Here is a 23,592-nt window from a genome sequence, read left to right as displayed (position 1 = left end):
CGCATGAACAATTTTTAATCCAAATTGTTCATAAATTAAGCCAGATCGTGGATCGGAGTTCTGTCAACTTTTTATTATTTATATTATTTGTGTTTCAGACATTACAGCCAGGACAAGTTCAGTGTTGCCTGTTGAAGTACCGGTAATGAGAATTATGTAGCTCGTGATATAAGTAATGTAAGTGAGTAGTGTCCAATATGGCTTGGGCAGTCACATTTAGGGGCAGATTTATTAAAGGGGACCTGTCACCCGATAAAAATATTCCAACTCCTATTTTATAATGTTTGTCAAGCAAAAGAATCTTTAATTACACTATATAAATGATTTGAATCTTGTTTCCATCAGTCGGGGAATTCATAATTATAGCAAGCAGGCAGGAGCCATTTTGTGGACACTGTTATTAAGACAAGCCTTGCATCATCTCAGAATCTTGTTTGTGCACCAGAATGGGGGACCTGATGTCCTTTTCGATGCCCTGGTTACACAATTAAATGGTAAAGAGAACTGGGGAATGTGTGGAGAGCAGTGACATCTAGGAAGTACTGAATGGAAAGTGAAAGTAATTGTCTGCCCCGTCTCTATGCCTAAGGTATAGATAGAGGATTATTTTATTAATGAATACTTTAATAAAAAGAAAAATTTGGATTTCATGTCTAATTTGAAAAGGACTTTTATTTAACTGATGTTTATGTCTAGGTGACAGGTCCGCTTTAAGGGTTGAATAGGTAATTCAAATTTTTCAAATTTTTTTTTTTTTGGTCCTAGGAGCGTTTTTATCAAGGCAGATCAAAGCTGTACAGGGTTGGCAGGAGCTGCAGCCTAATTAGTAGTTTTTGTGCAATCTTCTTAGAAGCAGTACAGCAGAATGCAGGTCACATCCTTGCAATAAAAGGAGAAATGCTAAGTTGCTTTCTGTCGTCAAAGACCGTGTGAATGTGTAATTCGTTTATATGCAAATAAACATTGATTCATTAAGCTGGGAGAGAAAAAACAACAGTTTCTTTTTTTGTGGCACTTGAAAGAATGTAAGCACCGAAATAATCGTTTGCTTTAGCCTGAACACACACACGCACATTGTAAAACTGAAATCTAATCACAATATCTTGATAAATGTTTAGCTTCCCGTAGTTTACGACAGGGGTACACTGGCAGATTTGGCGAGATTTAGTCGCCTGGTGACTAATCACCTCTTCTGCGGGGCGACAATCTCCCCGAACTGCCTTCCGACTGCTAAAATGAAAAATCGCCTGCGCCAATGCACTCACGGTGCTTCGATTTCTGAAGTCGCCTGAAGTTTCCTCGTCAGGCAAATGTTCCATGTGTTGGCAAATGTTGAACTACCTTCCATTCTCCTAACATCATGGTTAAAATACAGCTGTGGGATGTTCCTTTTTCCTTACTTGCTGCCTTTTACTCTCTTTAAGTTGTTTAATCGTTCGATCGAACAGTTAAATCCTTCGAATCGAAGGATTTTAATCCATCGATCGAAGGATATTCCTTCGATCAGGAAATTGTTAGGAAGCCTATGGGGACCTTCCCCATAGGCTAACATTGGCCTTGGTAGGTTTTAGGTGGCCAACTAGTGGGTCGAAGAAATTTTTAAAGAGACAGTACTTCGACTATAGAACGGTCCAATAGTCGAACGATTTTTAGTTCGAATCGTTCGATTCGAAGTCGAAGGACGTGGTTGAAGGTCGAAGTAGCCCATTCGATGGTCGAAGTAGCCATATTCGACCATTCGAAATTCAAACTATTTTTCCACTATTCCTTCACTCCAACCAAGTAAATGGGCCCCTTCATGTACTAATGTATCATTATTCTAGACCCCATGTTATAGTGCATTACACAGCCTGAGGGTCCATTTAAGTCACCTTTTCACTACCCTTGTAAATTGTAAATTGTTTTAAAATTCCTTACACAGCTATGTGGCTGTGTCATTCTCGTCTTTTCCAGATGTGCCCTGTCTCTTTCCGCTCTGTTTCCATCGCTGCTGAGCCAGTCAAGCTGTCCTTCTGCCTTTCCACTTTTAAACCGTCAGAGGTTCTCCTTTATTTTTTGTTTTGTGAATGTTTTCTGTAAAAGTGCATTTGAAAATGCAATTCTAAGTAACTAAACTGTAAAAGTGCAATTCTAAGTAACTAAAACCAAAGTATACACACACTCACTGAAATTTTTGAATGACATTAAAAGGGAACTATCGCGAAAATGAAAATTTAAAATAAGTTTCGGCATTCTGAAATAAGAAACTTTCTAAATACAGTCAATTAAAAATGCTGTACTGTTTCTGAAATAATCAAGTTTATCTTCACCCTCTCTCAGCATCTGTTTCTCTTCATTCTGTCTTCATTCAGCAGTTGGGTGTCAGATAGTCATTGACAGTTAGATTCAATATATCTTATGGAGGGCTCCTTTTGCCTAGAAAATGTATTAGAGCTCACTCTATTAAAGAATAAGGAAAGACTTTTTGCACTTGGGGGTGCCAAATGTTAGGCACCCCCAAGTGATTGTATTGACTTACCTGAAACCCTGGGCCGGTGCTCCTATCAGCAGAAAACTGCACCAACCTGGGGTTTTACCAGTGAGCACCACAGAGCGATCCTCTTCCATCTTCTTCTTTCTTCAAATTTCCTGGGGCAGACGCATGCGCATTAGAATGAAATAGCTGACTTTTTAATTAAAGTTCGTCTTTTCACTCTACTGCACATGCGCAGCTGAGCGAAGAAAGATGATGACGGAAGAGGATCGCTCCGTGGTGCTCACTGGTATAACCCTGGGCCGGCACCAGCCCGGGGTTTCAGGTAAGTCAATACAATGACTTGGGGTGCCTAACATTTGGCACCCCCAAGTGCACCAAGACTTCTTTAAAATCACCAGACATCATGTCTCTCTACATGCAGAAGGCTGTTATTTTGTTTGTACTGGAATTAGTCACTTGAGTGAGCTCTAATATATCTTCTAGGCAAAAGGAGCCCCCCCTATAAGATATATTGGCTCTAACTGTCAATGAATATCTGCTGCATGAAGAAAGAATGAAGTGAAACAGATGATGAGAGAGGGATAGTGAACATAAACTTGATTATTTCTGAAATGATGCAGAATATTTAATTGATTATATTTAGAAAGTTTCTTAATTCAGTATGCTGAAGCTTATATTAAATTTAAATGTTTGTGATAGTTCCCCTTTAAAGTTCTTTGTAAGTATAATTGCTATTTAGAACCATATCTGCCTGTTCCCTGCTGAGGTTCTGGAACAATGTAGCAGAAGCCAGCTGAGAACAGCTCTATGAAGAAGCCTACAAGGCATTGCAAGAAATGAAGTCTTGGCTGGAGAAAATCTGACTTCTGCTACATTTTTTCAGTAGCCAGAATGGCTGGAACTAGGGGTAGTCCGTAGAGGCATGTGTCTTGGGTGCAACTGTGGGATGGTGTAGTGGAATGATGGGGATTGCAGGAAAATCATCAGGGGGTGGTGTGAGGGCCAAGCAAAATGTTGGTAAGCTGGAGTGTGGGCCAGGGGAGAGGTTATGGGGTAAGGGAGTATATGAGTGGGTGGGAATTGGCTTGCACCAGTACTATTTGACCCTACTATGGTGTTTGTATACCCTTTAATGCTACTCTGGGAAAGGTTTCCATGTTTTTGTTTTGTTTTTTCCTCTGGGTACAAGCTGTACATATGCTTTGCAGATTTTCCCAGCTCACTCCACTACCATGCAGTGCTTTGAAGATGCCATTCTCTTTCTTTTCCCCTTTAAAACCTAAACATAAAGCAAGGTATTCTGTAGGGGGTTGTGAGGCAGAGCGCTTTGAAGTGTTCTGACTATTTTGCCAGTAGATGCAATGCAGGATCTGTTCAAGAAACGGCAGAAGCAGATCTATGTGCAGCTCATCATAAATTCCCTAAGCAGTTTGTTCAAAGTCCCTTTGTAATGATAGCTCATACTGTGCCATTCATTTTCAGCTCTAGAAATGTTTTTGGCTTAAATGTGTTTTTCAGGTGGTGGTGTAAGAAGCTGTTTAACGTTAGTAATAATGCTTTAATCTTTTTATCTCCAATATGCACATTTTATTCCTGTATGGGTGTGTGCAGTAGGGCCCCTTAATATATTATTTTATTTTGTCTGCCCCTATAGCTCTGTCTGTTGAAAGTGTTAAAGGGTTTGTTCACCTTCAAATTAACTGTTAGTATGATGTAGACTAGAGAGTCATTGGTTTTAATTATTTATTATTTGTGTTTTTGAGTTATACAGCTTTTTTTTTTTTTTTTGTACACAAAACAAGTACAAAAGATTAACATAAAAAGAAAATTAGAAATGGAAAGATTGTTGGAGTTATACAGCTTTTAAAGGGTTTGTTCACCTTTGAGATAACGTTTAGTATGATGTAGAGAGTGATATTCTGAGACCATTTGCAATTGGTTTTCATTTTTTATTATTGAAGTTTTCTCAGTTATTTAGCTTTTTATTTAGCAGCTCTTCAATTTGCATCTTAAGTGACCTGGTAACTAGGGTCCAAATTATCCTAGCAACCATGCATTAATTTGAATAAGGGACTGGAATATGAATAGGAGAGGCCTGAACAGAAGGATCAGTAATAAAAAGTAGCAATAACAATACATTTGTAGCCTTACAGAGCATTTGTTTTTTTAGAAAGGTGAACCACCCTTTTAATTCAACAGCTCTCCATTTTCAGCAGTCGTAAATGTTCTAAATTTATACATTAGTTGATACATTTGCTATCTGTCCCTGCTGAACAGGATCCCAGAGTTCCATTACAGGCAGCTGTTAGAACAGGTACAAGAGTTGCTAATAACCCACAGATGCTGCTGAGAAATGTAGCAACTAATGCAGCAAATAGTAAGAGTTCAGAATTTGCACATTAGTGATGTGCGGGCCGGCCCAATACCCACGAATCTGGCGGGTTCATGCCGACCTCGCTCTCTTCTTCATGGGCGGGTGCGGGTTGAGCTCTTCTCCTCTTCCGACTTCCGGGTTCGTCTTTTATAGCTGCACCTGCTCGCTGTGCCCCTTTTGTGACGTCATCGGCGTGGTGCTTGTGGGTCTATAAAAGTAACCCGGAAGTCAGATGCGGGTGGGCGCGGGTTAGGGTCGGGGAAATCTTGACCCGCACATCACTACTGCACCTGGATCGCTGAGCTGCCAGAAACACCAGAGACGCAAAAATTAAACTTTAATTTTGGTCAAATTGTAGAAAAATAAAAGATGGAAAGCAATTCCAAACAGTCTTTATTTTTGGTGAACCTTCTGAAAGCATTTGAACTGGAAAAAAGTATTTGGAAGGTGAACAACCCCTTTAAGAGCAAAATGTATATTCTATATTCATTTTGCTATTCTCGTGGTTTTTATGAAGATATTACAGGTATCATGGGACCTCTTATCCAGATAGCCAATATCCAGAAATCTTCAACTAATGCAAAGGCCATTTTAAGCAAACCTTCCAAAGTCTTCACAATATCCTTTCCCCCGTAATAATAAATTGTAACTGGTGCTAAAAGGGATCCTGGTGCTAAAAGTCATCGGAAAACATGTTTTTTTCAAAACACACCAGTTAATCATGCTATTCCAGCAGAATTCTGCACTGAAATTCATTTCTCAAAAGAGCAAACAGATTTTTTTATTTTCAATTTTGAAATCTGACAGGGGGCTAGACATTTTGTCAATTTTCCAGCTGCCCCTGGTCATGTGACTTGTGCCTGCACTTTAGGAGAGAAATGCTTTCTGGCAGGCTGCTGTGTTTCCTCAGTGGGACATGGGTTTTTACTATTGAGTGTTGTTCTTAGATCTACCAGGCAGCTGTTATCTTGTGTTAGGGAGCTGTTATCTGTTTACCTTCCCATTGTTCTTTTGTTTGGCTGCTGGGGGGGGGTGATATCACTCCAGCTTGCAGTACAGCAGTAAAGAGTGATTGAAGTTTATCAGAGCACAAGTCACATGACCTGGGACAGTTGGGAAATTGACAAAATGTCTAGCCCCATGTCAGATTTCAAAATTGAAAATAAAAAAATCTGTTCTTTTGAGAAATGGATTTCAGTGCAGAATTCTGCTGGAGCAGCACTATTAACTATTATTATTAAAAAAATGTTTTCCCATAACCGTATCTCTTTTAGTATGATGTAGAGAGTGATATTCTGAGACAATTTGCAATATGTTTTCATTTTTTATTATTTGGGTTCTTTTTTTTTTTGAAAAGTTGTTTTTATTGAAAAGTTTTGTAAACAGACATACAGCACATACAATAAAGCAAAAAAGACAAGGGCAGGAGAGAAATAATAAATCAAGGTCAAAATATAATGCGGTATCAAGGACATACAGGAACAACTCGCCCGACAGTAGGAGGAGTTGTGAAGAGTGGTCACATCCACTAGCCAGACAGCCTGGCAGAGATTCAAGGTACAGAGACTGCATTGCAATAAAATAACAAATAACACTCCTGCAATTAAATCAGTGGAACATTAAACACAAAACATTTACCCAACTTGTTCTGGATGTTGTCGTTTCTGAACCAGGGGGGGAAAGGAGAAACTAGGGGGTGTTCTCAAGGGGTTGGCGGGGGGTTCCCTAGATCCAACACTTCCTCTGTGCGGGGCAGCAATGATGGCATATGGTCGGATAGCCACGGGGACCAGATCTTTCCAAACTTCTTGGGGCAACCTCTACGCATATAGGTGATTTGATATAAGGGCAGTGAGTCATTCACCAGTTCTATCCACTGCTTTTTTGTAGGTGGGTGCTCGGACTTCCATTTGAGAGCAATCAAGCGTTTCGCTTGAATAAACAGGAAATTTAACAAAGCCCTCTCAGCTACTGTGGGGGCTGTTTCTTCAACTTGATTTAGGAGTAAGACCAGTGGGATTATTTGGGGTTTTTAAGTTATTTAGCTTTATTCAGCAGCTCTCAGGTTTGCAATTGTGGCAATCTGGTCTGCATTGCTATGACTAAGAGACTGGATTATGAATAGGAGTGGCCTGAATAGAAAGATGAATAATAAAAAGTAGCAATTACAATACATTTGTAGCCTTACAGAGCATTTGTTTTAAGATGGAATCCGTGACCCCCATTTGAAAGCGACAGAAGAAGGCAAATAATTGAAAAACGATTAAAAATAAAAAATGAAGGCCAATTGAAAAATTACTTAGAATAAGCCATACTAAAAGTAAACTTAAAGGTGAACCACCCATTTTGGGTGGTGGCACACGCTGCTACTTGGGAAGATTAATTGCCCAGTGACAAATCACCTCTTCTAGAGGCTAGAATGTAAATCGTCAGCGCGATCGCTTTGGCTTTCCGAAGTCGCCTGAAGTATCCTCGTGAGTGCCATCCCGTTGGCGATTTACATTCTAGCCTGTGGTAAGGCATTTCGGGGAGATTAGTTGCCTAAAGAAGAGGCGATTTGTCGCTCGGTGACTAATCTCCCCGATTACCCACATCTGCAACCACCCTTAATGGTGATCCAGATTATGGATAAACCTCTTATCTGGCCCCAAGAATTTCAGTAAATAAATTCCATAACTGTGCTGACTTGCCATCATTGCCTGACTGCCAGGCTGGGCAGCCAAGGGTCTTGGGTTACTCCATTTGGTTATAAATGGCACTCTCCATCAGGGACAAACTGTCAGTTTTTCTTTTAGCCTGTAGAGAGGAATACCATAAAAGTATGATAACATACCTACCGTATATACTCGTGTATAAGCCGACCCGTGTATAAGCCGAGGTACCTAATTTACCTAAGAAAACTGGAAAAATGTATTGACTCGTGTATAAGCCTAGGGGCCCCATGTCAGATTTCAAGATGTGAATGTGCCAATGAGGTGCTGCACCTAGGAAAGCAGAAAAAAGGTACCGCGGCCCCAACACACCTCCCTCTCCCATAGCGCAGGACTGTCTGTGTGATCCCATAGCGCAGGACTGTCTGGACCTGAGAGCCTTGCAGCTCTGATAAAACATTTGTCAAATCTGGCGACATTGCACCTGTGTCAGGCTCATTTAGGTTATATTTTTGTTGGACCACTTTGCACTTACTTAATATTGAGCATGTTCCTGGCACTGGGTCTCTTTCATCCAAAAGATAACTGTAGCTTTTTAGATTTAAAGTTTAATAACATTAGCATAAAGTAATATTGTTTTTTGGAAGGGGCTGGGGTTTTAACCCATAACATTTATCACTATGATTTGGTACATTTGCAACATACCTCCCTCTCCCATAGCGCAGTACTGTCTGTATGATCGCCGCCCGGAGCAGGTCCAGGAGCTCCGGGCGGCGCGTCCTTCCCTGCCGGCGTTCGCTCCCAAAATGGCGGCGCCCATGGCCGCCACGTGGGTAGCGGCCGGCGCCGCTACCCACGTGGCGGCCATGGACGCCGCCATTTTGGGAGCGAACGCCGGCAGGGAAGGACGCGCCGCCCGGAGCTCCTGGACCTGCTCCGGGCGGCGACACAGTCAGTCACAGACAGTCCTGCTGGGGCCGCGGAAGGAGCGTATCTACGTATGACCCGCGTATAAGCCGAGGTTGAGTTTTTCAGCACATTTTGGGTGCTGAAAAACTCGGCTTATACGCGAGTATATACGGTATTCCACCTGTGCTAAGCACTATTTTGTCAGAAAGTGGGAGCGTATAACAGCATCTTAAACCAGTTGTACATTTGTATTGGTCTAAACATGATTTCATTCAGGGGCGTAACTATAGAGGAAGCAGACCCTGCGGCTGCTGGGGGGCCCAGGAGGTATAGGGGCCCCATGAGGCCCTAATTCATATACAATTTCAATAAATATTGGAGAAACAAGTCAACCTCTAAACATTTTGGGGGCCTGAAAAATAATTTGCTGTGGGGCCCAGTAATATCTAGTTACGCCACTGATTTCATTATTGTTCTTTTCAAAGCAACAGGACATTCCACACACACATGTTCAATAAATGCAGCTAAATTCCCAGTCTCAAACTGTTTACACTGTTAGCGAGAGAGCACGATCTACATGAGTGTGATAACTATATTGATGATGTTATCTGACTTGTGATAATGATTAGGCATAATCATCCATTGCCTTGAATCATGTTGATACTAATTTATATTGGCACCAGTGTTCATGAAGCTATGCCTTAATAACAGAGCTGAGTTTAGTATGATAGTTTGGGAGGAAATATCATTTCCTCTGTTTTGTTTGATTTGGCAAATGGTCATCAGAGATGCTATTTTCATTTTGCTGTGCTAATAGAAAGAAATGTAATACAGGTAAGGGATCCATTATGCAGAAAGTTCCGAATTACATAAAGGCTGTCTTGCGTAGACTCCATTATAATCAATCAAACCAGTAGCTTGTACTTGATCCAAACTAATATATAATGAATCCTTAGTGGAAGCAAAACCAGATGTTCATCCAGAATGTATTTAATGTTATCCAGAATGCTTGGGACCTGGGGTTTTCCAGATAATAGATCTCTCCATAATTTGAATCTTCATACCTTAAGTCTACTAGAAAATCATGTAAACATTAAATAAACCCAATAGGCTGGTTTTGCTTCCAATAAGGATTCATTATATCTTAGTCGGGGTCAAGTACAAGGTACTGTTTTATTATTACAGAGAAAAAGGAAATCATTTTTAAAAATGTGTATTTGATTATAATAGAGTCTATGGGAGACAGCCTTTCAGTAATTCGGAGCTTTCTGGATATGGGTTTCCGGATAACGGATCCCATACCTGTTTTAATTTTGGACCCTCTACTATTAATTTAATAGTAGAGGGTTAAAGTTAAAATACCAAGCTCGATTACTGCACAGCATAAAAATGTATATAATTTTTTTTAAAAAAACACAACAATTCTAGATTGCCTACATTATACTATGGGCCCATTTCGTAACAATCAAGTTGCGATCCCCCCCCCCCCACGACTTATGAAAAATACAAGGTTTTCCTATATTTCTAAATTTATGTTCGAGATTTATTAAGTGCAAAAACCAAGAAAACCTGTAATGCAAAACTTTGCTCAGTAAAAGTTGTTAGGGTGCTATAGAAGTCAACGGGAGTGTCGCTGATCTTATTGGACTATTTTTAATCCAATCAGAATGTTAGAGGTTTTCGTGTTTATTTTGGTATTTTTAGAAGTATATGGATTTTTTTTTCCGGATCGTTCAGTGCTTTTTTTTTTTTTTTTTTTTGTACTTTTTATAATTGGATCTTTTAATAAATTCTTTGACATTTGTGGTTTAAGAGTTTGTGAGTTTAGTCTTGGTTTCCAAAACCTCTGAAACCACTAAAATCCGACCTCTAATAAATAAACCTCCACAAGTTCATTTTAAGATGAATTACCCCGTTAAGTACAGATGTTTAGATGGTTTAGTCGGATTGTATGGAATCTGCAGCATTTTACTACTCCTTGCTACATATTGTCATGAAACATCCATTCATCCTGTTTTACAATCACCTTGTGGCCTACCAGATCTTGCTTTTACCAGCCAATCCCCTGTATCTTCTTTTCACAATGTTCTAACTCCAACTTGCTTTTTATCTTGTTTTGCCTTTCCCATTCTGTTAGCCATGGCATCCCCTTTATCCTTAAAGGGATACTGTTATGGGAAAAAAAAATTCTCATTTCTCAAAAGAGCAAACAGATTTTTTTATATTTAAAATCTGACATAGGGCTAGACATTTTCTCAATTTCCCAGCTGCCCCAAGTCATGTGACGTGTGCCTGCACTTCAGGAGACAAAATGCTTTCTGGCAGGCTGCTGTTTTTCTTTCTCAATGTAACGGAATGTGTCTCAGTGGGACATGGGTTTTTACTATTGAGTGTTGTTCTTAGATCTACCAGGCAGCTGTTATCTTGTGTTAGGGAGCTGCTATCTGGTTACCTTCCCATTGTACTTTTGTTTGGCTGCTGGGGGGAAAAAGGGAGGGGGGTGATATCTCTCTAACTTGCAGTACAGCAGTAAAGAGTGATTGAAGTTTATCAGAGCACAAGTCACATGACTTGGGGCAGCTAGGAAATTGACAAAATGTCTAGCCCCATGTCAGATTTCAAAATTGAATATAAAAAAAATCTGTTTGCTCTTTTGAGAAATAGATTTTAGTGCAGAATTCTGCTGGAGCAGCACTATTAACTGATTCATTTTGAAAATTTTTTTTTTTTCCCATGACAGTATCCCTTTAATTATATTGTAATTTCTATAGAATTTGATTCCTGTTCCTTCTTTCTTCCCTCCTCTCTGCAATTGGCTGCTTTCCATTTTTGTTTAATTTTCATTTGCCATAATGCAGTATCAATAATAAAATATATGTGTATAGAAACTGAAATATGATATGTTCAGATCTGGTACAGGTATGGGGTCCATTGTCCGGGAAAACTGTTATCCAGAAATCTCTGAATTACAGAAAGGCTGTCTCCAATAGACTCAATTTTATCCAAATAATCCAATAATTTCCTTTTTCTCTGTAATAACAAAACAGCATCTTGTACTTTATGCAAACTAAGATATAATTAATCCTTAATGGAAGCAACACCAGCCTATTGGGTTTATTTAATGTTTACATAATTTACATGTTTACATGATTTTCTAGAAGAGTTAACATATGAAGATCCAATTTATGGAATGATCCATTTTCTGGAAAACCCCAGGTCCCAAGCATTCTGGATAACAGGATACCTATACATACTTTGCGAACCCCTTTAAGATGCTATTGCCACAAAGGTTGTTTTACAAAATATTCTGTTTAAGGGGAGCAAGATGTGTAATCTCTGGGGGTTCCAAAATGTTAGGCACCCCTATTGATTATAGCTTACCTGATAGCCCAGGTTGGTGCTCCTGTTCACTAAAAACTGTACTGGCCCTGGGTATTTCTGCAGAATTCCATTGTTACCCATCTTCTTCGGCTTCTCCCGCCTTCTCTTCAGTGATTCGTCATTAGTTCTTCTTTCAGAGAGAGTCAACAATGAGTTTTTAAAGAATTTTACAAATCCATGTCCTAATAGTACATCACATTTATATAAAAAAGGTCAAAGCTTATCAAAGCAGCCGCTAGTGACTCGTTTAATACTGTGCAACCGGTAAAATATGTCCCAGCTATGCATGTTTCTTGGCATTCTTCAAAGAAATTATTGAGCCATATTTATTTGAAACGTACACATGAAATATATAAACCAGGTTATTAGAGCCTCATTATCTTTTATATAGTGCTAACATAGTACGTAGAAATTTATAGAGACTAAGGAGCCATGTTATTATTCCTGCGTGGAAAATAGTTCAAATTGTGCCAAACCTTTTTTCTTGAATGCCATTTGCACTGGAGATTAAGGATCTGGAAGGGTGTAAGCGCTCTGAGATGCTGCCGAGCTCCTAGAGCACTAATACGTCATAGAGCAAAAGCATTTGAATATATTCTGGCAAACTGACATCTCGATCAGCTTTTAATATAAGGAAAGGTTTGATAAATAGGAGAAAATGGATTTAGCTGTTGGGAATCCTGATGAATCTTCCATAAATCTTTCCTCATTTAAATCAGTCTGTCTCAGTGGTGCTTACAGTTTGTTTCACTTGCACCAGCACACAGATGCACTAGGATAGAGCCTGTCTCTGCCCACACCAGAAGAGGCCCAGTGAAGTGCATGAGGTCCAGCCTCAAGGCCTGTTAAGATTGCATTTGAGGCAAATGCTTATGCATAGTTTGAAGGGCCTAAAAGAAGTAGATTGGGGGCTCAGCATAAGGGATGATACTTAGGCAGCATTTATTACCCTGGGTCTTTCTAGTTCTGAAGGTTTATCCAGAGTTTGAAACAAAGAGGAACTTTTTAAGATCACAGGAAACAAAATGAGGAGCTGTGAACACAGTATTACTTAGGCGATCACACTGCAAGTTTGTGTAGATTAAACTACTAACCACAAGTGAAAAAGAAGAAGTGAAATCAAAACACTGTTAGTCCGTAGACACTCACTTCCAAGCAAACTAGTTCAGTGTGGCGCCTGTATAGTGAAGCTGGCAAAAGTGCCTTATATAAAACGTAACCTTTAATAAAAAATAAGCTAAAAAGAGGAACACCCACAAACAACAACCCACTGCTATAAGCCCATTTGGCCGCAGTGCAGGATAAATATCCTTAAAAAACATTCACTTAAAAACTAGCAAATGGTGGAAACGGTGGTATCTTAATCAGCCAACAAACACACTTTGCCGGTAGTAATATTAACCATTGGTTACAGTGCAAACACTACCCGCTCCCACCCTTCCATTTGTGCCCCAAGTTTGCCAGTAAAAACTGCCTGTCTACGTAGGGACAAAGTGGGAGCTAAACTGCCACCGTCCACCTATGCCGCCCAACACGTTTCACGGACTACTTCAGCTTCCTCAGGGGCATAACTTTTTAAGATGCATCATCGGGCCTGAATAAAGAAACCGGCCCTTTTGCAAATTTCTCTTCTTCCTACCATCCCCAAAGTAATGGCCCGATGGAGATAACTAACCAATCCTTAAAAATTTTCTCTGGTGTTATGTCTCTTCAAACCAGGATAATTCGTCTGAACTACTCCCTTGGCTGAATTCGCACATAATAATCTCACACATGAATCTATAGGTTCCTCCCCTTTCTTTTGTGTTTATGGACTGCTCCCTAAATCACTTCCTCCTGCTTTTGTTAAAGCTGATGTCCCTGAGTCTTTATTCCAGGATTTTAAGGACTTGTGGTCTCACACTCATCAAGCTCTTCTGAAATCTTCTATTCAGAAGTCTGCTGCTGATAAGAGATGGCGTCCAGGTCCTTCTGGAGATTCCAGCTGGCTTTCTACCAGGAAAATCGAGCTTCGCCAGCTTTGCACAAGTTAGGTCCAGGCTTCATTGGCCCCTTCATCATCAAAGACATGCGCAGTAGGAGGCATTTGCCGATGCAGATCTACTGCGCATATGCCAAAAGTCACAAAGTCAGTGAGAACCAGGACTAGCTGGGCTCCTCAGCTTTCCGGAAGAGTCAGATCTGTTCCAGCTTAACTAGTATGTTACAAACTTGAATTCACAACATCTTGTGTTTAAAGGACCAGTGCTGCCCCCTGCACTGCTCAATCCCTTTAAAGTCAATTTAGCCAATATTCCAGCGAATAATCTGAAGCATCATCATGATTTTCTATTTCGTGTAATTTATTCTTTTGTCTGGTTGACATCTTTGGTGGCGGTGGTGGGGAAATACAAAGGAGGTACTTGGGAGAAAGTGTCGGGTTTGTTGCAAATCAGTAACGTGATCTGATAACTGATACTGATAAAGCTGCCCATGTGACTTTAGAGAGATTGAGCAGTGCAGGGGGCAGCCGGGGGAACCCCCGAGGGAGCTCGGCATCAGACAGCAGCAGCGGCAGTTCCCGGGCAGCCTGCAAGAGGGGAGACTTGGCCAGGAAGACACGGTGCCGGTGCGCAGGAGCAGCAGTAAGAGATCAACCGGCTCAAGAGGCGAAGGGCAGCAGCATCCACAGCCGGCTTTTAATGTCCGGACCTTCCCGTACTGTACCCATACATCTGGGATAATGAGCGAATGCAGAAGGCGCCTCGGGGGGTTTTAGTAATTGCACCGAGGCTGGAACCGGGGAGCAAGGCTTTGGGCAGCAGTGAGAGAGAGAGATCATGGCCCCATAGGAACAATGGCACCGCAGATCCGCAGAAAGTTCATGCTGGAAGCGCCGCTGCACTACAGAAACCACAGAATGTGGCAGCAGCAGAGAACCAGGGAGGAGAAATCAAGCGCCGCTCAATGGATGGTCGCCCTGTCGCCTTTTATGTAGAGGGCAGGAAGCAGAGTTTCTGTAAGTTATTTCTTAATAAAGACTTTGCTTTTTTAAAGTATAATTTGTGATGGTGTTTTTTTTCGTTGTGTACTAACGAATTAAATTTTAAAACATTTTTGATGTTACTGGTCCTTTAAAGCTTACAAACCTGATGTCTGTTCTTAGAAATAAACGGTCAAGCTGGCTATACAAAGCTATGCAAAGTGGATTAACTATAGGGACATTAAAAGAAGAATTGAAAAAACATTAGCCAGAGTTTTATTCCAAGTGCACTTTTGGTTATTTTTTTGTGCTGATTTTTATTCAGTTTGGTATTTAAAGTTATGAACCTGGTGTCTGTTCTTAGAAATCAACTGTCAAGCTAGCTATACACGGGCCGACCAAAATAAACTGATCAGACTAAATCGGCAGCTTATTGGGTAGTGTATGGGGCCCTCCGACCGGGCATCCCCGTTCGATATCTGGCAGAAAATGGGCCTAATTTCAATCGGCCAGGTTTAAAATCCCATGGGGTCGAGGACCCCATCAACCAACAGATCCAACTGCCTGTATTTCCTGCCAAATATCTCCAACCTCAAGGTGGGCATATCCGTGAGCAATCTGCCCGTTAGGTGACTTTTCCGAACGAGTGATCTCTGCGCGTATGGCCAGCTTTACTCCTGTTTTGTTCTTGTGTTCTGGGTAATTTTCCAACTTCAGGAATTTGGGGGTTGATTAGCAGCGAGGTCCGATGTTACTGCATTGGGGGAATAATAACGTTTTACTTAGGATAAAATGAACCCTAGGGATAACTAGCTACAAGGCTGAAGCTTCTGTCAATCTGTACATGTTGGCCATTTGTGTACTCTAAATAAATAAAGTACTCTTATTTGTTATCCAGAATGTTCAGGACATGGGGTTTTCTGGTTAAGGCTAAGGCCAGATGATTTTGTATTCTCCACAGATGGAAAATCCTCTGGCCTGACGCTCCCCTTCTTTTCTTCAGGCAGAGGAGATTTAGGCACGAAATGCAAAATGTTGCGTTTTAACAACTAAATCGGCTGTGTCTGCCTGCATGTGAGCAGAGACGATGCTTCCGGCAGAGCAGGAGCGAAGGAGCAGCAGTATAGCAAATTCTCAGCCTGTGGAGAACCAGAATCATCTGGCCCTAGCCTTAGGGGACTTCCTGTGGTTCCCATATTTTAAGTTTACTAAAAACTTCTTATAAACTCAATAGGCTGTTTGCCTCCAATAGGAAATAACTGTATCTTTGTTGGGATCAAGCGCACTGTTTTGTAAAATCTATATTTCTTAGGTACATTTGAGCAAAATTTATCAAAACTGGGTTTTTTTTCTGTCCCAAAGATTGCTCAATCCTATAAACTTTGTATTCGGACAGGAGATTCGTTAATTTTAAAAAGGAGGTTCAAAATAATCTGACCTGTTTTATTTTGATAAGAGTTTGCTATATGCTGTTTGCAGGCAAAGATGGAAACTTCAGTGCAGTTAGCAGCAGTTCATGTTTTTTTCATTAGTTATGGAATTGGTCCCAGAGGGTGCTTTAGTGTAGAGTCCTGCAGTGGGCAGTTACCCGCAAAAAAAGCGAGTACCCTGCGGAATAAGGGTAGGATTTTTAGGTGAGGGTATAGATGCAGGTTGCGGGTCGGGTTGCAGGTCTCATCTAAATTTCTTATCTTATGTTATATTGTCTATATTTTAGTCCTTTTAAAATTTTACAAAACGTGTTTCTGTCCCCGGTCACTTTTGATGATGCCACTTCCGGTTTGCAGCAACATCACTTCCTGTTTGATGGTGGTCAGCAGGTTCCGAGTCGGGTTGCGGATAAGGCAGTTGAGGGTCCTGGTCGGGTAGTGGATCAAAGTGGGTAAATATGCGGTTCAGGTTGCAGGCTGCGGGTTCGGGACCGGGTCTTAGAAATTGGTTTCACGCAGGACTCAACTTTAGTGTTCTTTATTTGTTATAGGTCAAGCAGCCCAAATACCTGTGCTTGCCAGTCTGTTTTTCCAAGAGTCACAAGTGCCAGTGGCTAAAACAGATCGATGTGCCACTAGTATCCAAACTGAACAGTGATACCTTTTATTATATGGCTTACTTGATTCTGAATTTTATACCGGACATGATACATTGAGCTAATGCTAATGGAATTCATTTTATATTTCATGTTACTGAGTTTCAGAACGTTGTAGTAAATGCATGTGTCTCTCTTGCTGCATTTCTTTGAACAAATACATTTTGTGCGATCCTTTATTATCCATAGTTGCAATTTCTCCATGCACTCAGGGGATTAATGCATTAAATATACAGATTTATTATATGTTACAAAGCTTTGCTTGCAGTGAATAACAATAAATGAGGAAAAGTTTCCCCCCCAAATAACTCATTTCTGGTTTAAATTTGAGTATTGTTGAAATAAACACAGCTTTTTTTATTCGTGCCTATAAAGTAGCAGGACATATTAAAATATTCCCAATTTGTACTTACGTTCCTTGAAACATTGAGTAGAATGAGTTGAATACCAGATTTAGTTGATTCCTACAGAAGCAAAAACAGCTGTACATTTTATAATATTTGGAGAAGTATTGAAATACCGTCTATAGGTTTACATTGGTTCCAGGGCCAGTAGGCCAGTAGTAAGCTGCTGTAGAGATTGTGGGCTTTCCGTACTGTTTTGTTTTATTTACTTACTTTTTGATTATTTACATATCTGAAGCCAGTGGAAAAGTATAAAGATTAATAACAGTAATTTTTACATTATGCCACTAGGTGGAGTAAAAATTGAAAACGAGAAGCAGGTACAAAGTTTTTTAAAATCCCTGGAAAAAGACATTTTAGTAACGGTTTCAGGCATTCTTGAAAGCCACCTTCTCGGAAGTCTTATCTTTTCCTTCTAGCTAAACAGCAACACCTTGGAGCCAAACTCCTTGGACCCCAAAGCCTCAACCAACTTCTTAGGTTTAATCAGGCAAATGGGACTTGGTGCAGAGGGAAATAGTAAACCTAGCACTAGGCAAGGCTAGCCCAGCTCAAACAAGGAAAACACAGCCATCGAATATTAACAAGCGGCTGTTAAACCTTCATTTCGCCTAAACAAAAGGTTAAACATGAGGGTTTTTTTCACCCACCTGCAGATAAAACTGTGAACTGAAAAATTTGCCCAATTATGGGTTGTCTCCAAGGTGCAAATTTAACTAGTGTTGATACTAAACACCCTTCATAGGATTATGATTTTTTTTTTACTGTTTGTTCTGTAGAAGACCATAAGCCAACTTCCATCCCACGGCCTCAGAGCACATGCCGTTCATTTCTATTCTGTGAACAAATACCTGGCTGCTTTCCCATTATGGATACGATCATTTTTTTGTCTATTCGATATGTTCAGTGCGTACTGCTGTCCTTACACCTCACTCCTTTGTGCGGTTCTTGTGTTTTGTTAAGGGGTGGTCTGTACAGAAATGGGAACGCTGTGCATAAGCTAAAACCTATAATAACAGATTATGCATACCTTGTGTCTGTAAAATGATTTATGGCATTGCAGCATGGTGCACTCTAGCGCATCACAATTGGACAATACTAACTATTTTTGCACTTCATGCTTAGAAGTTAAAAGCAGTGTGCTGAACACTGTACCCAAAAGCACACATAATGGCATTGGGTTGCTGCCATGCTGTTATGTATAGTGGCTGTTTCCATATTGATGGGGCATGAGAATGGTGATCACCCAAAATGTGTAGCCCTAAGGACAGACAATGCCCTGTGTTTGAATTAATGTGGCACGTACCTGTGGAAGCAGTTGTTTGATGTGCTGCCCAGATTTTATTGTACATTATTGTATATTTCAGTGCCTGTTGTTCTGATATAGCCGTCACCCACCTGTTATTCTAGGGGTATTCTGGCAACTTGTATCCCTGTAGTATTACCAGCAATCCAAATGCAGAGATTAACCTGGTCCTAGCCCGCAGAGTCTCTGTAGAGTCTCTACTGCTGAACTGTACAGATGTACAGTTCAGCAGTAGAATTAGATGCCCAAGTAATATAAATGCACAACCTATGATTTCAGGAGGACGTGTGTTCCCTCTCTTCTTATCTGTTCCCTTCTATTTGCCAGTAGGGCTAATATGGACAACAGACAGGACACCATGAGTATCCATGCCAATATCTAAAGCATGGAGGAGGAGGAGCTGGATGCTGGACTAGAGGGGAAGGGGAGGGGGTTGTTTAAATTACAGTACAAGTTTGACACCTTAAAGAGTAAGGCTGCAGGTAATGTCTGGAACAGGAGTTGTGCTGTGAATTAGTAGTGGTATCAAGAGCTCCAACAATTAAGTCTCTGAGCAGTGATCCCATGCAACCTTATTTTGTATACCACTCTACCCCCACAATGAATACTTAAACAACTGATAGTTTACATCATATTAAGTGACATATTAAAGAATCTTACCAAACTGGAATATATATTTAAGTAAATATTGTCCTTTTACATCTTGTCCCTTGAACCACTATTTTGTGATGGTCTGTGTGCTGCTTCACCTGACCAGAAATACTACAACTCTAACTGTAACAGGAAGAAGTGTTGAAGTAAAAGACAGAACTCTGTCTGTTAATTGGCTCATGTGACCCAAGTATGGTATGTTTGTGTGCACCGTGAATCATACGATCCCAGGGGGCAATTTTCTATTTATGATTACCCAATGGCACATACTACTGAAAAAGTGTATGATTAGGAAAATGGCTTATTTACATGAAGCAGGGTTTTACATAAAACAAGCTGTTTTATGCAATATCTTTTTATAGAGACCTGCATTGTTTGGGGGTATAGTTTTCCTTTAATCATTCTTTAATCATTCTGGGTTGTTTGTTGCCCAGCCAGCTTGGGGTCCCTGGACATATAGTAGCTTTATATAAATGATCATATTCACCAACTATACATATACCAACCAGAGTGAAACGTCTTGTTTTGTTATTGTAACTAATATTACAATAATGGATAAAAAAAAAAAATCAAACGCAGCATTTGCAGCCCAGTATACCCACCAAGCCTTGTATTCTTGCTGCTCCTCTTCCTCACTGTCACCACTATGGACACTGCTCAGACCGACTAAAGCTCCATTCTCCGACTGCCAATTATTGCAATGTAAATTGCATGGCCTGTGAGTCAGGGCAGCAAATGCAATAATGGCTCATGGCTTGATTCCTTACGGTTTGGACTTGCAGTTTCTTAAAACAGTCATCCAAATACCAAATCCAAAGACCAGTACACTTGTTAAATGGTAATGCCTTACAAATAGGATTGATGGTGATCTAGGTGCCTCCAGTGCGATTGTTGCATGTGGCATTTTGAAAAAAATGGTATTCAGGGAAAGAACCAGCTGAGCTTTATTTGTCTCAAGTTTTATACATTCTTCAGATGCTTCGAGCAGACAACATCAAATAAAATGCAAACACATTAAAACACTGCATTTTGGAGCATGAAGCGGTGCTGCTTTTCCGCCTTATTGCTACCAGATGCCAAGTCTTATGCAAAGTCTGCATCGATTTGGCAAGTAACCTTTCTATTTTACATTCTCCTGGATTAGTGCACATGTCCTGCTAAGTTCCAGGAACCAGGGGTCTAGCTAGAGTATTCAGCCCCTCCTGGTAATTGGAAAAACATGTGCTTGAAGTCACAGAAATGCAGAAACTTGCAGCCAAGCAAAAGGCTTCCTAATGTGAGGCTTCTAAAACAAGGATTGTAAAGGGAGGCTTATGAAAATACTAACTGTGCAATGCAGCTTTTGTGCCATGTCTGGGGTCAGCTCCATGTTTCCAAAACCAACATGTTTATACAGAGGCAAAGGGCACAGAACAGAAGTCACTTTGTACTTTTGGGAAGCATTTTAATAAAACATGATTGCATTAGAGGAAACATTCCGGGGTGATTTGTTGAATGCCATTGCACATATTGACCCCTTGTGCATTTCATTGTTTGTTCTGGCTTCTAGTATAAAAATAGGTCCTGTTTTATTAGAACTATTTAGTTGGTGAGAATGAATTTGATCTGGAGATTGGACTGGTAAACTGGATCCATTAAAATAAACATATTTTTTGAAATGATGAGTGTGGTTCTCCTGCATTACTGTTTTTTTGTTTTTTTATTGGTCCCAGCACTTCCAGACCATGATAAAGTCCAAGCTGAATGTGTTAACCCTTCACAAGGAGCCTCTTCCAGCTGTGATCTTCCATGAGCCTGAAGACATCGAACTTTGCACCACAACGCCTCTTATGAAGACCCGACCTCACACAGGCTGCAAGGTACTAAGTTGCAGAACTCTCTTCAGTGAATACTGGGTGCTTAGCGATATTAGGGTAGGGCTTAAACTAGGTAGTTGTTGTTCAAGGAATAAACGCAAAGCAAAATTGCCCAATATTTGACTTGTTTCTTCAAATCCCCTGTTATGATTTCAGACTGGAAGATGAATAGAACAAAACCTCTACAGAAATATAAGCGGTAAAATGTAACAACATACAGATTTAGCCTCACAGATTTGTTGCTGGGGTCCCAACAACCAGACAACATTTTTAAATTGCAATCTGAAAAAAAAAAATCATTCTAAAACCATTAAAACAAACAAAAATGAAAATCTACTCTATAGTTGCTAAGAACACACCAGTCATAACATTGGACATCAAGGCACCCGTATGCAGGTAGATATTGGATGATGATTTTTGGATAAATCCATCGGCCCTTGTATGGTTCCAAAATAATTTCTTTCCAAGTCAACACCTGACTGATCAGCAGGGCACAAAGAGCTAATTATTGAGACTGCATCTGGCTCTGGCCATTGTCTTTTCTCTGGCCCTGATAGTGATTCCTGGCCTCAGGGCCAAACAACTAGATATTTCTCTGGCCCTGATTGTCATTTTTGGTCTTTGGGCCAAACAGTTTTATCAGCCTGATTCAGCCCTTGTTTGGTGATCTTCACATGTATAGCAAAGCTTAATTTATTTACCTGTGCTTGAGGCCTTAGGACAGCCATTTGCATGAAACGCTTGCACTTCAGTTATATTAGATATTAAAACAAAATGGATTTGATAACCTTGAATTGTATCAGAATGTGTCCATATGTATGTAGCATCCTTTTCAATGTTACATATTGGCTTCCCTGCTACCCACACATTAATCCTCCTTGTTTGGCTGGCATGTCATAGCACGTTTTCCAGTCCAAGTCCATCTTAAATGTTCTTTTCATCTTTCCCCCCACACACCCACATTTTTTTTTATATATTCTTTATTTTTCGTTTTTTTAAAAAACAAAATACACATAATAAACAACATGACTGATATAAAAGAGTTACATGCATACATATCTTGGAAGAAACATTCATGGACTATTGCACGTTGCAAGGTAGTAATCGAATTGCAGATTCAGTCACATTTATAGTGTCCATGGCAATGAGTACAGAAAGTTTTAACCACAAACCTCAAAGTAGAGACATGCATGCACGGTATACATCAATAACAAGGGGAAGGGGGGGGGACACAGTTCCCATGCTAAACCTTTAACTCCCCTCTCAGCAAACGAGGGGGAATACTAAACCCGAGTATTTAGCATCCTATGAGTTGTCACAAGGTCACCCTGAACTGTCTGGGACATATATGTAGAGGGACATAGGAACAGAGTATGCCATTAACTGACCAGCATATTAGTATAATCAGGCGATTCCCTAAAGACTACCCACGTCGACCATGTACAGACAAAATTATCCTGAGTTTTGTTGGAATAGGAGAGCAATTCTTCATTGCGCATGATTGAATTTAGTTCCTTTATCCAGTCCCCTACGGGCGGGGTAACACTTTGTTTCCAATATCTGGGGATAACTGATCTTGCCGCCGTTAGGGCGAATGCAACCAATGCCTTCCGCACAATAATGGTTTGTGGAGGAGGTATTGATAAAAGTGCCATCCCAGGGTCAATGGGGAGGTCCATAGCCGTTACTTTAGAGATACATTTTATAATAGCGACCCAGGTTCGAATCATAGGACATTCCCACCACATATGCAGCATATCCCCTAAATGTAAATTACACCTCCAACATTTGTTAGAGGAGTTTGGGAACATCTTATGAAGGACCACCGGGCACCGATACCATCGGGACAAAATTTTGTAATTCGTCTCTTGCGCTTTACAGGCTGTTGCCATCGTATGTGTTAGCTTAAAACTTACGTCCCACTCTTTCTCGGTAATGTTGCGTTTGATATCAGCTGCCCATTTCGTAGTGTAACCAGGTAATTGTAACTGTTTCAGATTGCGAATGATATTGTAAATCTGCGAGATGGTATGTTGTGGTGGGGTCTTAGCTAGGCATAGCTCATCAAATGGCGTTGTATCCGTTAATAACTTAACCTTGTCAGAGTGTGTTTGGAACCAATGTACTAACTGGTGATGCATAAATTGAAAGGAGAAAGAGTTCCCTGGCTCACCAACAATATCGTGAAGGGGGGCTATGCCATTGGAACTTCTGACCGAGGTAAATGGCAAAGTGTCTCGCCCATGTTTATGTAAAAACCCCTTACTCAAAGTACCTGGAGGGAAACTAGGATTACCAATCAGCGGGGTCATAGGTCCCGGGTTGCTGGAGATGTCGATCGATCTGGATAATTTATCCCACACAGAGAGCGTAAGTTGTGTAACTAGGGGGAGAAGTTGTCTATTAAGTCTGTCAGATACTTTCAGCCAAGGGAGCGCTGTTATGGGCTGCTTCATCTGGATTTGCTCAAGCTTTACCCATAGTTTACAAGTGGTGTGATGGAAGCAGTCCACTATACGCTGGCAATTGGCCGCCT

The 23,592-nt window shown here is 40.5% G+C and overlaps 1 protein-coding gene across 3 annotated transcripts in view; it reads left to right on the top strand.

Annotated features, from left to right (window-relative positions):
- pid1.S (phosphotyrosine interaction domain containing 1 S homeolog) overlaps positions 1–23,592 on the top strand; it is a 59,287-nt gene that overhangs the window by 15,598 nt on the left and 20,097 nt on the right. Inside the window, exons 1-2 of one of the 3 annotated variants that reach the window (XM_041565000.1) lie at positions 20,801–20,820; positions 20,913–21,059. The exons of 1 other annotated variant lie outside the window; for it this stretch is intronic. In XM_041565000.1, the coding sequence (XP_041420934.1) occupies positions 20,925–21,059 (135 nt within the window). In that variant the 5' untranslated portion in view covers positions 20,801–20,820; positions 20,913–20,924. Of the gene's footprint in view, positions 1–20,800; positions 20,821–20,912; positions 21,060–23,592 lie in introns of those variants that run through there. One more of the 3 variants, XM_018265873.2, reaches the window with a different exon arrangement.

Source organism: Xenopus laevis, chromosome 5S, assembly GCF_017654675.1.
Source record: "Xenopus laevis strain J_2021 chromosome 5S, Xenopus_laevis_v10.1, whole genome shotgun sequence".
Lineage (NCBI taxonomy): Eukaryota > Metazoa > Chordata > Amphibia > Anura > Pipidae > Xenopus > Xenopus laevis.
This window is presented reverse-complemented; position numbering and strand designations above follow the sequence as displayed.